The sequence below is a fragment of the Episyrphus balteatus genome, chromosome 3 (genome assembly GCF_945859705.1).
Source record: "Episyrphus balteatus chromosome 3, idEpiBalt1.1, whole genome shotgun sequence".
Classification (NCBI taxonomy): Eukaryota; Metazoa; Arthropoda; class Insecta; order Diptera; family Syrphidae; genus Episyrphus; species Episyrphus balteatus.
The window spans coordinates 26,948,893-26,962,947 of NC_079136.1; the positions used below are offsets into that span (position 1 = coordinate 26,948,893).

At 28.9% G+C, this 14,055-nt stretch overlaps 2 protein-coding genes across 9 annotated transcripts in view; one reads left to right on the forward strand and one right to left on the reverse strand.

Annotated features, from left to right (window-relative positions):
* The window catches only part of LOC129916746 (uncharacterized), a 137,217-nt gene that overhangs the window by 2,818 nt on the left and 120,344 nt on the right, over positions 1-14,055 (reverse strand). For 5 of the 8 annotated variants that reach the window (XM_055996872.1, XM_055996873.1, XM_055996870.1 and 2 more), the window contains 8 exons: positions 13,757-14,021; positions 13,456-13,702; positions 12,969-13,399; positions 12,737-12,909; positions 12,551-12,675; positions 10,262-10,428; positions 9,114-10,193; positions 1,293-2,425 (listed from right to left, as the gene is read on the reverse strand). In XM_055996872.1, coding sequence (XP_055852847.1) covers positions 1,988-2,425; positions 9,114-10,193; positions 10,262-10,428; positions 12,551-12,675; positions 12,737-12,909; positions 12,969-13,399; positions 13,456-13,702; positions 13,757-14,021 — 2,926 coding nt within the window. In that variant the 3' untranslated portion in view covers positions 1,293-1,987. Of the gene's footprint in view, positions 1-567; positions 819-1,292; positions 2,426-9,113; positions 10,194-10,261; positions 10,429-12,550; positions 12,676-12,736; positions 12,910-12,968; positions 13,400-13,455; positions 13,703-13,756; positions 14,022-14,055 lie in introns of those variants that run through there. The other 3 variants (XR_008772537.1, XR_008772535.1, XR_008772536.1) reach the window with 2 other exon arrangements.
* LOC129916748 (gustatory receptor for bitter taste 93a-like) lies at positions 5,102-6,027 on the forward strand. Its single transcript, XM_055996874.1, has 2 exons — positions 5,102-5,765; positions 5,831-6,027. Exons 1-2 carry the CDS (start codon positions 5,166-5,168, stop codon positions 5,981-5,983), a joined length of 753 nt encoding a protein of 250 aa, XP_055852849.1. The 5' UTR covers positions 5,102-5,165; the 3' UTR covers positions 5,984-6,027.

Consider the following 14,055-nt stretch of genomic DNA (forward strand, 5'->3'; position numbering starts at 1 on the left):
AGTTTGACATATTTTTCTTTTGAGGTCACTTGAACTTATAAATTGTTATCTAATTCTATGTACATTTATATTTTAAATTTGAAAGAGAAACAATAAATTCACTGTACACGTGCGTCACACGTGACAAATGAATTATAGTTTTTTATTCCATTTGTATTTGTAAATAAAGTTCAGAAATATGTTTAATGATCCAAAGAAGTGTTGTAAAGGACTTTTTTCAATTTTTTTTTTCATTTTTTTTATTGTAAAACCCGAATATTAGACGGTTTATTATTCCTGTCAAACGCTGGAGAAAATATTTTGTAACTCTTTTCAACTTTCTTTAAGGTTGGTGTTTTTGAGCCATGTTTCGACTTTATGAAATATTCGAATCTAATATTTGCTTTTCAATTCAAATACCTCTGAAATAATTGTTCAATTCGAATACCTCTGAAATTCTTGTCCCGACTGATTGTAAAATTCTGAAACTACATTTGTGAAAACCTTGATACAAATATAGAATTTTTTAAATCGGAAAAAAGTATTTTTGATCATAAGGGGTTGAATATCTCGATCCAATCGAAAAGACATTATATTTGAAAGCAAAGACGAAAACTTTTATGAAACTTTAGAAAACGCTGCTAATGTTTGGAGAAGCAATTTATTAGAAACTCTGGATAGTCTTGTGTTTGAAGTTTAAATTCTAAATTCAAAATCTGTCTTGTTGTTGTTTTTAAATCATGCGACCATTTTTAAGAGAACTTATGACATTATTCGCTCAAATTTTACTTTCCTTAGTTTTCCGATAGTTTATAACTTATTTTGTCCGCTAGAATAACCTTTAAGTAATAACCAAGATTAAAAGAATAATATTTCTAAAGTGAGAATCAAAAACTTAAAAAAATTATAGATTAATAATTTTGAAAAATATAATTAAAACTAAAATACATTTAAAATTTAAATTTAATATAAAAGTGTTTTTACTCTAAATTAAGCCAAAATCAGTTATCATTATTATTATTTCAAAAATTCTTACAAAACTATATTCATACTCTTTTTAAAAGGGTTTTTAAATTTGATTCATTTTATAACCCAATATCCTGCATTCCGAAATAAATTTAATCAGCTCAATTAATGTATACATTCTAAGAAGTATTATCTCACAAATAAAGTCTGCTAAGCGCAGTGAATAAAAATTGTAAACAAGATATAAGTCCAAATTTTTTGGAGTCGCTGTGAACTTTTTACTAAAAAATATAAAGTGCACAAAATGCGATACAAAAATGGTATTTGTCTCCAAATCCCCGTAAAAGAGTGCACGTAAAAATTTGGGATACGAGTTTGAATTGATTTTTGTTTACAGAATAAGTTTATTTGAATTTGATAGTATTTAAAAAATTTTAAAAACTTGGGGTTGGTAAAACTTTTACATAGGTTTTTTAATTGATTTGCAGGTATCATACAAGTTCGAAAAAAAAAATTAAAATAAAACCAACATTAATGTGTTTTAAAATATATTTTTTCCCCTGTTTTTGCTCTTAGCAAGTACAAAACCAATATTCTTCAGTTTTGTTCTTAAAAAAAAAACTTATTCATGTGAGAGATAAAGTTGTTTTCTTAGAAAAAATACCATAATAAAGCTGATTAATACAAAATAGTAGTTTCTACTCGTAATTTTTTTCTTTAAATATAAAAGCCTCAATTATTATTTTTCTTTTTAGTAAATTATCTCTTTTAAAAAGAGAAATATTTACGTTCTCTGAAAGTTAACACTTTCAAATTATATTTAAAAATTCATAAAACTTTACTTCTTTTCTTCTCTATTCGTGCCATTTTTATGCATTCGGCTCGAAAACAAATAAACATTTCAACAGCTGGAATGTATAACAACCATAAAATCGCAACTTACATACCTCTCTATTTCTCTCTTTCCCTCTTTCTTGGTTGCGTTAAATTGAGAATTTCAAGGATCCTCTAACATCGACTTCGTCCTTCGATGAATGCTCCTCTATCCATTCGGATCTACATTTGGCCTTCGATGATTCCAATTGGTTTTCAGTAGTGGATTATTCATAGAATTATCAGATTCTTGGTGGTGATGATTATGATGTTGATGATGATGATGATTGTTGGAGGATATACAAGGATAACTACTGCTAGGATGATCATCTTCTACTAAAGAAGATGTTTCGGAACCAATTGTGCTGTTGTTTCTAATTAGAGGAGCTACCGATGAATTATGATGATGATGTCGATTGTATTTATCGTCATTAGCTTGTTGTTGTTTATTGTTCCAGGATAATGTGTTATTGTTGTTGGCCGACGCTGGAGACGTGTTGAAAATTTTCATTTGTTCATCGTTTCTATCTAAGGTTGAGGTGTTGGTTGGATGAAATTGTGTATGTTCAAAGAGACGTTCAGTGTCATCAGGAAAGAGAGCGTGATTCTGGAAGTAAACAATATTAAATGGAGTTCAAAATCAGTTACACAATTAAATAAGAAAGTTAAAAATTTTAACGTAAAGTTTATGATACCGGGCCAAAGAAGAAGAAAACAGTTTTATAAACGAAACATTATAGAAATTGAAGATGCAATTCGTTTCACTTGTCAAAGTGACATGCACATATTTTGCTTTTCAATTTTATTACCAATTGAAATAAAATGTAGAATCCCCGGGAAAAATGGAAAAATCAACTTAAATGTTAAAAAAGGCTCATTTTTCATCAATAATCAAATTGAAAAAATTCATTTAAAATCTCCCATGAATGACTTACTACATAATATTACAATTTATTACATTTTGCAGTTATAAGTTATAAGTTTTTTGAAAGGATAAAATTGATTTTAAGAAAGTTTAAATGTTTCAATAGAAAAAAATATTACGCATACGCCAGAGTGACCAAAGTGAATTTAAGAAGAGAAACATAGATACTTAATGGACAGATTAATTTTTTTTTTTTAATTTCCATGGTAAGCGGGTAACCCCGCAAACAAGTCGAAGCATAACGCCTAGTAAGGTTCTCAAAAAAGCTTGCAGTACCTACAGGTAAATACGCATTAAAAAAAAAAAAAAAAAAAACAAATTGTTACCCTTACATTTGGGATAAAAATCTAATGGTTCATTGAGCTTTTTAGTGTACAGACATTTTATTTGTAGTAAGAACCATAACTAAAATGAGCTTTTCGGTGAAAGGATGTTTTTTTGAGTGAATGAAACAAAAATACCGGCGAATAAAATTCTCATTAAAAATATCTCAATTTCCTTTGCTCGAAAAAATACACCTCCATTCAAAATAATTGTATGGTTCTTATAGATACTCCATTTCTTTCCTAATGGAACTTTATTACTAGAAGAGGGAATGGGGAAACATATTTGAAACTGATGTTCGGTCATAATTACCTGGGACTGGGTCGCACGAACTTGCTCATAGAACTAACAACTTTTTATATACAAATTTGGAAAATGTGTGAAAAAAAATATTAAAATACGTACTTAAAATATAAAAAAAAAACAACTATTTAAATGAAATTGAGCTAAAAAAAAAAGTATGAAGTTTAATTTATAAAGATGCATTTTTAGAAAAAATTCAAAATCTTTAGAGCCGTTTAAAAAAAAAGTAATTTTTTAAATTTGCTACCTATGCCATTTTGTAGAAACTTTTAATCAACACGTTAAACCAAATTTTCAAAAAAATTCCGTGTCACGTTTTCGAAAATTTGATTTTTCAAAAATAATTTCAATTTTTTTTTTTAATCCAAAAAGTTTTTTTTTTTTTCAAATATGAATGTTTTTGCATGGAAAATTGTTATCTCAACCTTTTTTTTACGAATACGTAACTTGGTTCCGAAGACAAATTTGAAGGTTAATACTAAAGTTCCTACAGATAACAGAATTTACTCCCTCTTTACAAAAAAAGAACTATTCATCCGAAACTATTTTATAAAGTCTCTTCATTCTTGATTTTTATCTTAAATGTAACGTAATTATAATAAAAAAAAAACACCCTTTTTACCATGACATTCTTATAGAAACTTTTTGAAAAATATCAACATTTCCTCTACACTTAAAAAACACCCATTTACATGAGTAACTTAACTTTACATGAAAGTAGCTTAATTGTATTCATAATTCCCATGGGTATAATTTATAGTTAATTTTTATGATTTATCGCGGATTTCACTTTTTTTTACAAAAAAAAAAACACCCTTTCACCTTAAAGACTGCTAAGATTCTTGGTTAACGTTTTGAACATTTCTTCCAATTTTCTTTTGGGTATCATTTTTGTCAGTCTTCTTAGTAGGTACTAATTCTGAATTTTATCTTTTCATGAAAAAAACACCCTTTCACTGAAAATAATTTCAAAAACAATTTAGATTTTTAGTTCTTATAAATCTGACTTAGATCCGACTTCTATTCAGTTTCAGAAGTCAGTTCTAGCATGCTTCGAATTTGTTAACCTGTAAGGAGTTGTACTTAAAATTTAAAACTGAATAAAACACCTTTACTCTCCGACCAACTACAAACTAAAGAAACTATTAGGATATATACATACATGAAAGTAGAACGTTTTGAATCCATTAGGTAATTAGATAGAAATGCAAGAAACAACTATAGTTAACTACACATCTATTAACTTTTATTTCAACGCATTTATCTAGAAGGATTGCGTTAAGATATTCATTTGTTAATTAATACTTGTGACAATTATATTCAGTTCATCAGATTGGTGTTAATTTGCTTGCATTAGTTAAGCTTAAGCCACGATAAAACCATGTCTTACATTTGGAATAAAACAATTCTATTTCAAATTCTGTACTATTTTGCAAAAATGAGTGGCATGGTAAATTTCAAAATTCTCCAAAATAACAAAGTGAAATATTCACTGAGAGTGCATATAATTTCGATTTTATATCAAGTGATTTCACTTTTGGGACTGGCATACTTCCTTCCGGCAATTCTAATGAATATAGAAGTTTTATTAGAACAACAATTATGGCCAATTCGTATGTTACATCTGGTTATAGCATTTTCTTGTACTTTACACTTACTTTGGTGGCAACTGATTCCTTATAGAAAATTCATCAGAATAGTAAATAAGGCTTTAAACCTTACAAAACGGATACAAAAAATCACAAAAGATGCCAGTATTTTTGGCAACGAGGTTTATGTCGTTTTTTTGTTTCGAATGTTTAGTGATTTTTGTACATATTTTTTTGACATCCCAGAATTTTTGAATGTGACGGTTAAAAATGAGTTTTTGCGGCCTGTTTTTGGTGTTTTCATTTATACCGCATCCTTGGGAGGACTGATACTTGCAGATGTCTTGACATTGGGATATCTTCTATCTTCAGGAATGTATCACAGAATCGGGAAATATTTAATTAATTTGGCTCAACGCATCACGATATCAGAACGTTTTCCAATGACAAACTACCGACAGATGGCAGTTTTGTGTGAATATTCAGATGAACTTGATGAATGTTCAGAAATTTTCTGGAATATCTATGGAATTAGTCATGAATTTCATAATATATTTCAGATAAATAATTTATTTGTATTTGTGGCAGATCTTATCATGATCATAAGTTATGTTCATCAAAGTTTTCTTGTTTATATTAACACTGGAATTATTTTATGGGGAAATGTTATTTTTGGCATAATTCGAATTATTGACTTCTTGCTGTTTATATGGACTATTGAGTTAATATCACAAAGATCTCGAATACCAAATAACATTGATTGGGAGACTTTATTTTCAGATATGGAACCACGATGGGATAGGAGTGTGAGTTAAATGAACCAAATTATTTTTAATAGTTTAAGTACATGCGTTTTAATTTTCTTTTACAGGTTGATAAGTTTTTAACTCAGTTGCGACTTCAAGAATTCAAATTGGATGTTTATGGATTGTTTTCATTGAATAATAGACTGTGTTTGCGAGTAACTTCAATTATTGTTGCGTATTTGACAATTATAATACAATTTAAGCTAATGGGTTATTAAATTTAAAAACATAAAAAAGATGTACGAATATTATTTTATTTAAATTGGATGCCAAATAATTCTAAGGACTTATTGAACTTAAGGTGCTTGAATATGGCTTGAATACAGTAAGGGCCATTTTTTTCACTCGGAGTTGAACATAACTTGAGAATTTTTATATTAAAAATTCTCAAGTTATGTTCAACTCCGAGTGAAAAAATGGCCCTAAGTAAATTTAAGAATTGGAAATAATTTTTAAAGAAAATTTAACTTCAGAGTTCAGATATTTTCCCAGTCAAACCATAATTTGAAAAGGTAAATTTTTGGTGTGAAGTTATTATGTTAAGGGGCTATTTTTTTGTTTTTCGGAACACTGCCTAGCTCTGATAGATGCTCAAACTTTCTGATGGCAAGTATAAAAAAAACCGCTTAAAATACATATCAGCCGCTAAAAGATATAACATCTAAGGTTACGATATGATGATACATTATTTAAAGGTATCTTTAATCAATTATCTAATAAGGTCAACATTAAATCGGAATCGGCTAAAATGATATTTGACTATCATATTTTTTACTATCAAATTTGATAGTCAACTATTTTCCATCTGTGTAAGGTGATCGTTTTGAGATCATTTTTAATTTTGGTTTACTTGGTATCACTTGGGTTTGACATCTGTCAAACGTCAGTAAATTTCAAAATAACCGATGAAGAGTTACAGTTTTTCACTTCCATAGCTACAATAATTGAGAAGACAATTATTAAAAGCGTAAGTTAATATTTTTTAAAACGCTTAAAATAATAATTAATAACTTTAATATTTATCTAGCAAACAAAACTCGAAAAAAATATTGTATAAACTTTCAATTCAGATGGCAGATCCAAAATGTTGAATGTACTCAAAAAAGTATCTTATGTTTTTCGAAAATTTTGTACGTGTCTATTAAAAACACGAAATATTATTTTGAAATTATTTTTTTTTTTTGTGTACAAAGGTATGATTGCACATTACTTTGAGTCGGAGAGGTAAAATATAATTTAATTTGTTCCTCAAGTCTGACTCTTCTATTTTCTATTTCATATTCGTTTACTTTATTTTAATTTTGTAGGCTTAAAATTATTGCACAGGCACAAAAATATTCATTTTTCCCAAAAAAAGTAAAAGTACCACTAAAACTAAGAAAAAATATGCTACAAATGTTAAATTGTATCAAATTGACACCTAAATAGGTGTCAGCTGAAAAAGTAAAAAAAAATAGAATAGTCACTTTTGACTATCATCTTACACAGACGAACTTTCTTGAATTTGACAGTCAACTATCAAAAATCAGCTTACACGATTCCACCCCAGATCCTCAGAACTATTCACATTACCTAAAATTGGATCCTTGTTGGCTTTATGACTTCCTAAATAATTCTTTAAAACATCGTCAACTTTAGCTTTGTTTTATTTTCCTCGTGATCCAGATCAGATCATTGTTTCTATTAGCTTTACAACAAAAGCAGGATTTTATTTTGTTATTGTTTCGCAAATATACACAATGATCTGATCTGGATCACGAGAAAAGAAAAAAACGCTTTTTTCAAACTCGAAATTCTTTTTCAATAATATTTTTGTACTTATTATAAAAAACAAAATTTTGTTATTTAAATAAATAAAACCATATAATAATTAAAATCGGAGCTGTCTCCTGAAAAAAGACTTTTTTTTGTGAAAGGGTTCTTTTTTGTGAGGTTAAGCTTGGAGATGTATTCCAATTTTATTTACTTTTTCAACTAGGTGAAAATGTTTGATTTGTTAAAACTGAGAATCCAAGTCTTTAAATATTACAAAAAATATTAATAAAAAAAATTTTACCCCAAAGGTTTAAAGGTGTCATTTTATACAGATACTAAAAACTTACTTCGGCAGACGGCATAACCACGCCATAAAGATTTTGTAAATGTAAATTGTTATATACTTTGTTAATAAATAAAATCATTTTAATCTAATCTAATCTAAAAATTTAAAAACTTACTTCTGTTGACTAAGTATTTTAGGTGAAACATTTGTTGTTTTGCAAACATGGAAAATCTATGACAGTTCCTAAAAAATTCGTGCTATGAATACCTAGTATATTTAAGAATTTAATTCAATTTTTTTCTGTCATCAGAATTATGTACCTACGAATTTCAGAATCAATACAATTTTTTTTTTTAATTAAAACAAAATGCACTTGAAACTAAAAATAATTTCCATTCTATACCAACTTTTTTTGCAAACAAAAATACTTGGCATATGAAAAAAATGCATTGAAAATAAAGTTTGTATTGCAAATATAAACATTTTGCGTTAAAGAAAAAATTTTAAGAAATTAGACCAATCAATTTTTTTTTTTTTTAGTAACAACTTTTTTATTGCTTTATTTTATTTGTTGTTAATTATTTGTTTTTAACTTTTGGTTTATTATTTTTTTTTTAATGGAAATTTTGTGTTGACGTGTACTACATAGTACGTTTATATATTAATCTGGTCCATAATATATTCTAAACTACTTTCTATAATTTTGCAATTAATACATCGTTGGAAACTTTTTTTCCTTTGCTGGTTTCAGACATTGTGACGGCACATTTAATTAAATATGGGTCCATCTACAGACAAAAGCTAAAGTAAAAAAAATATGTTTGCTAATTCTTTTAGTTTTCTTCATGTTTTGAGAAAAAAAAAAAAAATTTAATTCATTTAAATTTAAACTGCATCGAAACTTTGGCAGTCACTGTGGCGTATGTGTAACATTTTTTTTCTTACAGTTTTATTTGTGAACAAAATCATTTATCTTAAAAAGTTAAGAAACCAGTTTAACTTTGGGAAGCACTTTCATCAATGTGAGGGGTAAGTCGAAATTGGGGTCTTTATCAGATGTCAGATAGTAAGAAAAGGACTTTAAATTGTTCTGACTGTGTTGTAACAAACTTTTTCGAGACACTTGAAATTAAGGTAATATTCTGTGGTTCAGTATGGTCACGTCTAATGACATTTTGAAATGTAAATTTTCTTACTTAGGTTTAAATAAAAACATCAAGGACATTAACTCTTTTCATAAATTGTATTAATATTGTTTCCTTATTCTTAAAAATGCATACCAAAAAAAGGAACCAGAAAAGGCTTACCTTAGAATCAGCTATCCTTTCTCCATTATTGATGGTCGCAAATAATTTTGGTTCTGACAACGATGCCACACCATTGTCAATGGAATGATTTAACTGATCAGTAGGATGCATTTGTTGTGGTGGTGGAGGTTGTTGTTGGTTTGACTTACTATTATTACTAGAACTACTGTAACTATTTCTATTGTTTGTTGTATTTACATAGTGGGAGCAGCCATTTTGCATTGCTGCTGGCTGCCGTTGGCTGTGACGGTTTGTATGTCGTTGGCGGCTACAGTCTTCAGTAAAAACTGAAGGTCTGCAGCCACCGCTAACACTGCTACTGCCACCATTGAAGAAATTCGGTGAGGAACTTATTTTATTCAGTGCAAAACGATCGCTGAACTTTTTCGGATTTGCATATTCAACTTCGATATTTTTTCGATGATTTTTTGCAGCTACTGGAATGAAATAGAGAGCAGTGTCATCGTTACTGCTACTGCTTCGTTGCGGTGGTACTTTTGACAGAGGCGTCGAACTTGAAAGAGCTGTGATGGGCTCGTCGTCAAGTTCAGTTTCAGCGAATATACATTCTGAGCTGTTTTCATTTCGCCTTGGACAATTTCCATTGCCATTAGGAAGTTGTTTTGGGGATTGAGGCATGTCTTTGATAAATTGAAAGTGCTGAGATTTTGGAATCAAGGTTCGCATTTCATGATATTCATGAAGTGCACTGCTCTCGCCTAAGCCTCCGCTGAGTCCACCATCGCCAAGAAATCCTCCTAGACCGGTAGTTTCAGTGTTTCCTCCTGGTGTGCTGGCAGCACCAATATTCGATTCAGATTGAGATGTAAGTTGTATCTGTCCAGAGCGCATCTTAAAACGATGTCGTTGACAGATAAATATCAAACTGAAGATTAAAATGCACACAGTTGAAAGTGCTGCTCCAATAGCTACGCCAAGGTAAGCATCTAATATTGATTTTCTATCATCCGAGTTGCGAACCCAATTGCGTAAATCAAAGTAGATTGGTGCTCCTATCCCGTTTTCTCCAACGACACGAACTGTTACTTTGACTTCCTCTCTCTCGGTGATGTTGGGGAACTGTGAACATGGATTTTTATTTTTACTATACATAATTTAATTCTTATAACAAACAGCTTTTTAATCACCTTAAAAAAAGTTTCATTTGAGCTAACGTTAGCTCCATGTGTAACATTGTTAACCGTCCAATAAATGCTATAGTAATTAATTCTTCCATTGGCAGTCTTTGGTGGATCCCAGGTTAGTTTAAGGCCATCATCGTTGAAGACTTTGTGATTCGATACAGTTCCGGGAGCTTGAAAAAAAAAAAGAAAAATGATAAATTTCAAGGTTATTTGTATGTGAATTTTTGTTTTTCGTGTTATGTTTTGAAGAGATAAGAAAAATTTAAAATAAATACTAATTTGAATCTTTATTAATTATACGCTTATGGTTTTGGGTGGAAAGTAGAGTCAAAAGTCTCGTAGCTAACTTTTTCCAAAAATCAGTTTTTCTTAAAAATTCATCTCTCTCAATATCATTTTTAATTTAAAAGTACTTTTAACTGAATTAACTTGTACTCAAAACCAGTTGGTTATCAAAACAAAGTGTGAGCAAGTATTAAGATCCTTTTAAGATTTAAGGCATTGTCGTATAGTATCAGTTTAACAGCAGCGGAGGACTAAATTTTCAAATATACACCTAAGGCAAAAAGTATGCACATAATTCAAAACGGAAAATATTTTAAACAAAAAGCTAAAAACAAAGTGTACTTAATTTTTGTTTATAAATTTAAGTTTGAAAATTAATTTTTAAAATCTATTAAAAACTCTGTTTGACATGTTATTCTAAAATTGAATGTTTGGAAACAATTTTTTTTAACAAAGATACGTAAAACAGTCTTATTTTTGCATTCTACTTCAGAAATTTACTATTTTTTGTTTACGTTTAAAAAAAGAAGAAACAGTTCGAATTATTTTAAAATTTTTATTTTTTAGGATTATATGTAAGACTAGTTTCAAAAATTATTTCTGATGTAAATAAACCGAAAAAAATGTTGTTTTTATTTTGTTTGGATTGCTCCAATGATTTTTCTAATGATTTAATTAAATTAACAAAAAAAAAAAATATTTATTTTTCCTCGTATTTTTCGAATTTCCATGTGGTTTTGGGTAACGAAAGAAAGATATTGGATAAAAAATATAAAACCAACACTCTTAATTTTTTTAAGCAAAATTCACATATAGTGTTGGTCATAGAAAGTCTAAGTGTTAACAAATATAATTGGTTTTTGAACAAATTACCTACCAATTTGTGATAAAAAATAAAAAACAAATTTCTTTGAAAATTAGTTTTTTAAGCTTAAAAAAATGTTAAATGGCAAAAAAGTGGTAGGTAAATCTAAAAGAGTATAGATATAGAATAAATCTGTATGTTTTAAATTCAGCATATTTCAGTCAATTTAAATCACATAACTCCCAAAAAAATAAAATGCACGACTGGGGTCAAACGTACTTGCTCTTATGCTAAAAGTAACTCTTATGTTAAAAGTTTTTATTCAAGAAAATTAGAGAAAATTTAAAATTTAATATTTTGAAGAAGTTAAAAAAGAAAGAAAAAAAATCAGTTTTTAAAATTAATTAAACACTGTTTTAAATGATCTTTTACAAAAAACCAAGTATGCCATTTTATTTCTTGTATAAAAAGAAATTTATAGAAAAAAAATTTCAAAAATCGTTAGAGCCGTTTTTTAAAAAAATAATTTTTTATATATAAAAATTTTCCAACATTTTTCAAAAAAAAAGTTGGTATACCATTTTTTAAGAAATAATTAATTTACATATAAAAACGAAATTTCAAAATTTTTCACCAACCCGTTTTCAAAAAATTTATTTTTCAAAAAAAAATTTTGAAATATTGTTTAAAAATCCAAAAATAAGTTTTTTGAAAATTTTCTTAAATTTTAATTTAACCTTTACTAAAAAGCTTTTGTGCAAAAATTTTCGTTGAAATCAGTTTACTTTTGTACGAGATATTCAGAAACCAAAAAAACCGTTCTATGGCAGGTACCGTTAATAATATTCCAAAAAATATTTTTTTTATTTCAAAAGTTGGCTCTTAAGTGTAACACTACACACAAAAATTTTAATTAAAATCGTTAGAGCCGTTTTTGAAAAAAATTAACTTTTCTTTTTCCGTTATATGGCAGGTACCGTTAGTTTTGATCCTAAAAAAAAATTTCAATTTCCCGTCTAGGGAATCGACTAAGACTGTTAACTACCAAGTTTAGAGAGAATCGCTCTAGTTGTTTAGGCTCTAGCTCGAGGTGCATAACATGTTGCAGTTCAATTACTTAAATGCTATGAAATGAGTGTCAAAACATCAAAAACTAAGGAAAAAAAACGTGATTAGAAAAAATAAATAAAAAAAATACTTACGATCTGGTAGAGTTTGAACATCAACTTCTCCATAAGGAATATGATTTGTACAATTATAAAAAAGAATTTTATAATGTTTTTTTGGTTTAAGTTGTCTCAGTACCAATTTCGAAAATGATATTGTCCTATAAAATATAATTACCATAAATCAACAAACATTTTGTTGCATTAACAATTTCAACTTACATATCTTCACAAGTTTGTCTACTTGTTCCAAAATCTTGAATTTCATATGTAAAATAACAAACTTGTACACATTTCTCTTCGAAACTCTCAGTAAATATAAATGAAATTGATCGAGGGTCAATATTCAGTACCTTGAACGGTACCGAGGTGGTTTCTTGGGTATCGTTTTCAATCTACAAATGTTCATAGGAATTAGAAAAAAGCTTTTAAGGGAAAATATTTTAGTCTTTACAATTTTCCACTGGACAAATCGAAAGTCCTGTTGCAAATCCTCGTTTTCATTAGTTATAACTAAAACTCGAACTTTTGCCATTTGACAATTCTTAAGAAGCAATCCAGTAACATTAGATGTAACAATTATACTGAAAACATCTTCGTCATCTTCAGAGTCGTTACGAGTGGCTTGAGCTCTGCTGAGAACTTCTCTTGCTTGACTTTCACTAAGAGGAATAACTTCCTGAAGATTGTCCTCTATGTCATTGGGAATCAAAATCACGGTTACCGATGATGAGATTCCTTGCAGATTGGAATCCTTTAAGAATTCTTGCGGATGTGGACGTGTGAGGGCGACAGAAAATTGTATTACAAAATATTTAGTTTTTAACGCTGGATTGGACCAAGTGATGAAAACGTCAGATGATAAATGAAATGCTCGAACGGGTACTGAAAATTAAAAAAATTAATCAAAGTCATTTCGTAAAAAATTTCGAACTAATTACATCCTTGGGTACAGCAATGTGCTGGTTCACTTAGGAAGGAACTTTGCATTGTTTCTTCGATGCTTTCCTTGTGGCTATATCGATGGGATGATATTGGAAGAAGGGCTCTTATGAGGATGACAAAGGGTTTATAAACTGGCATGTGACCTGATATAACCACATATTGGGAATGGTTTAGTTGAAGTGGAGGCTTTGACTCCCAGCGATAGGGATTGTTTTGAACAAAATGCACACTGATGAAGTAAAGCTAGAAAACAGAAAATTGAAGTTAAACTTTCTGAGAACCTCTATTATAGCTTACCGAAGTTGCACTATGAAATGTGACATTGATTGTATTAAAGTTCATAGCATAACATCGAACATTTCGCAGAGGTTTCGGCATAATTTCCAAGTCTTCACGCTGTGACAATCGCAATAAAGCTGCTGAATAAGTTTCCCCAGCAATATTTTGAGCAAAACACTGATAAATTCCTTCATTAGCGATATCAAATGACTGAATAGTGAGGACATTTCGTTGAATATTGATCGTAAAACTGTCCTTACTGAGAGGTTTTCCATTGTGATACCTTTTGAAAATATAAAACATACACATTTCTCAGA

Excerpts from the sequence above, each read along its gene's own strand:
- LOC129916748 (XM_055996874.1), top strand. The coding sequence starts at position 5,166 with ATGTTTAGTGATTTTTGTACATATTTTTTTGACATCCCAGAATTTTTG. Across the intron at positions 5,766-5,830 it reads AACCACGATGGGATAGGAGT|GTTGATAAGTTTTTAACTCA; the intron begins GTGAGTTAAATG and ends TTTCTTTTACAG.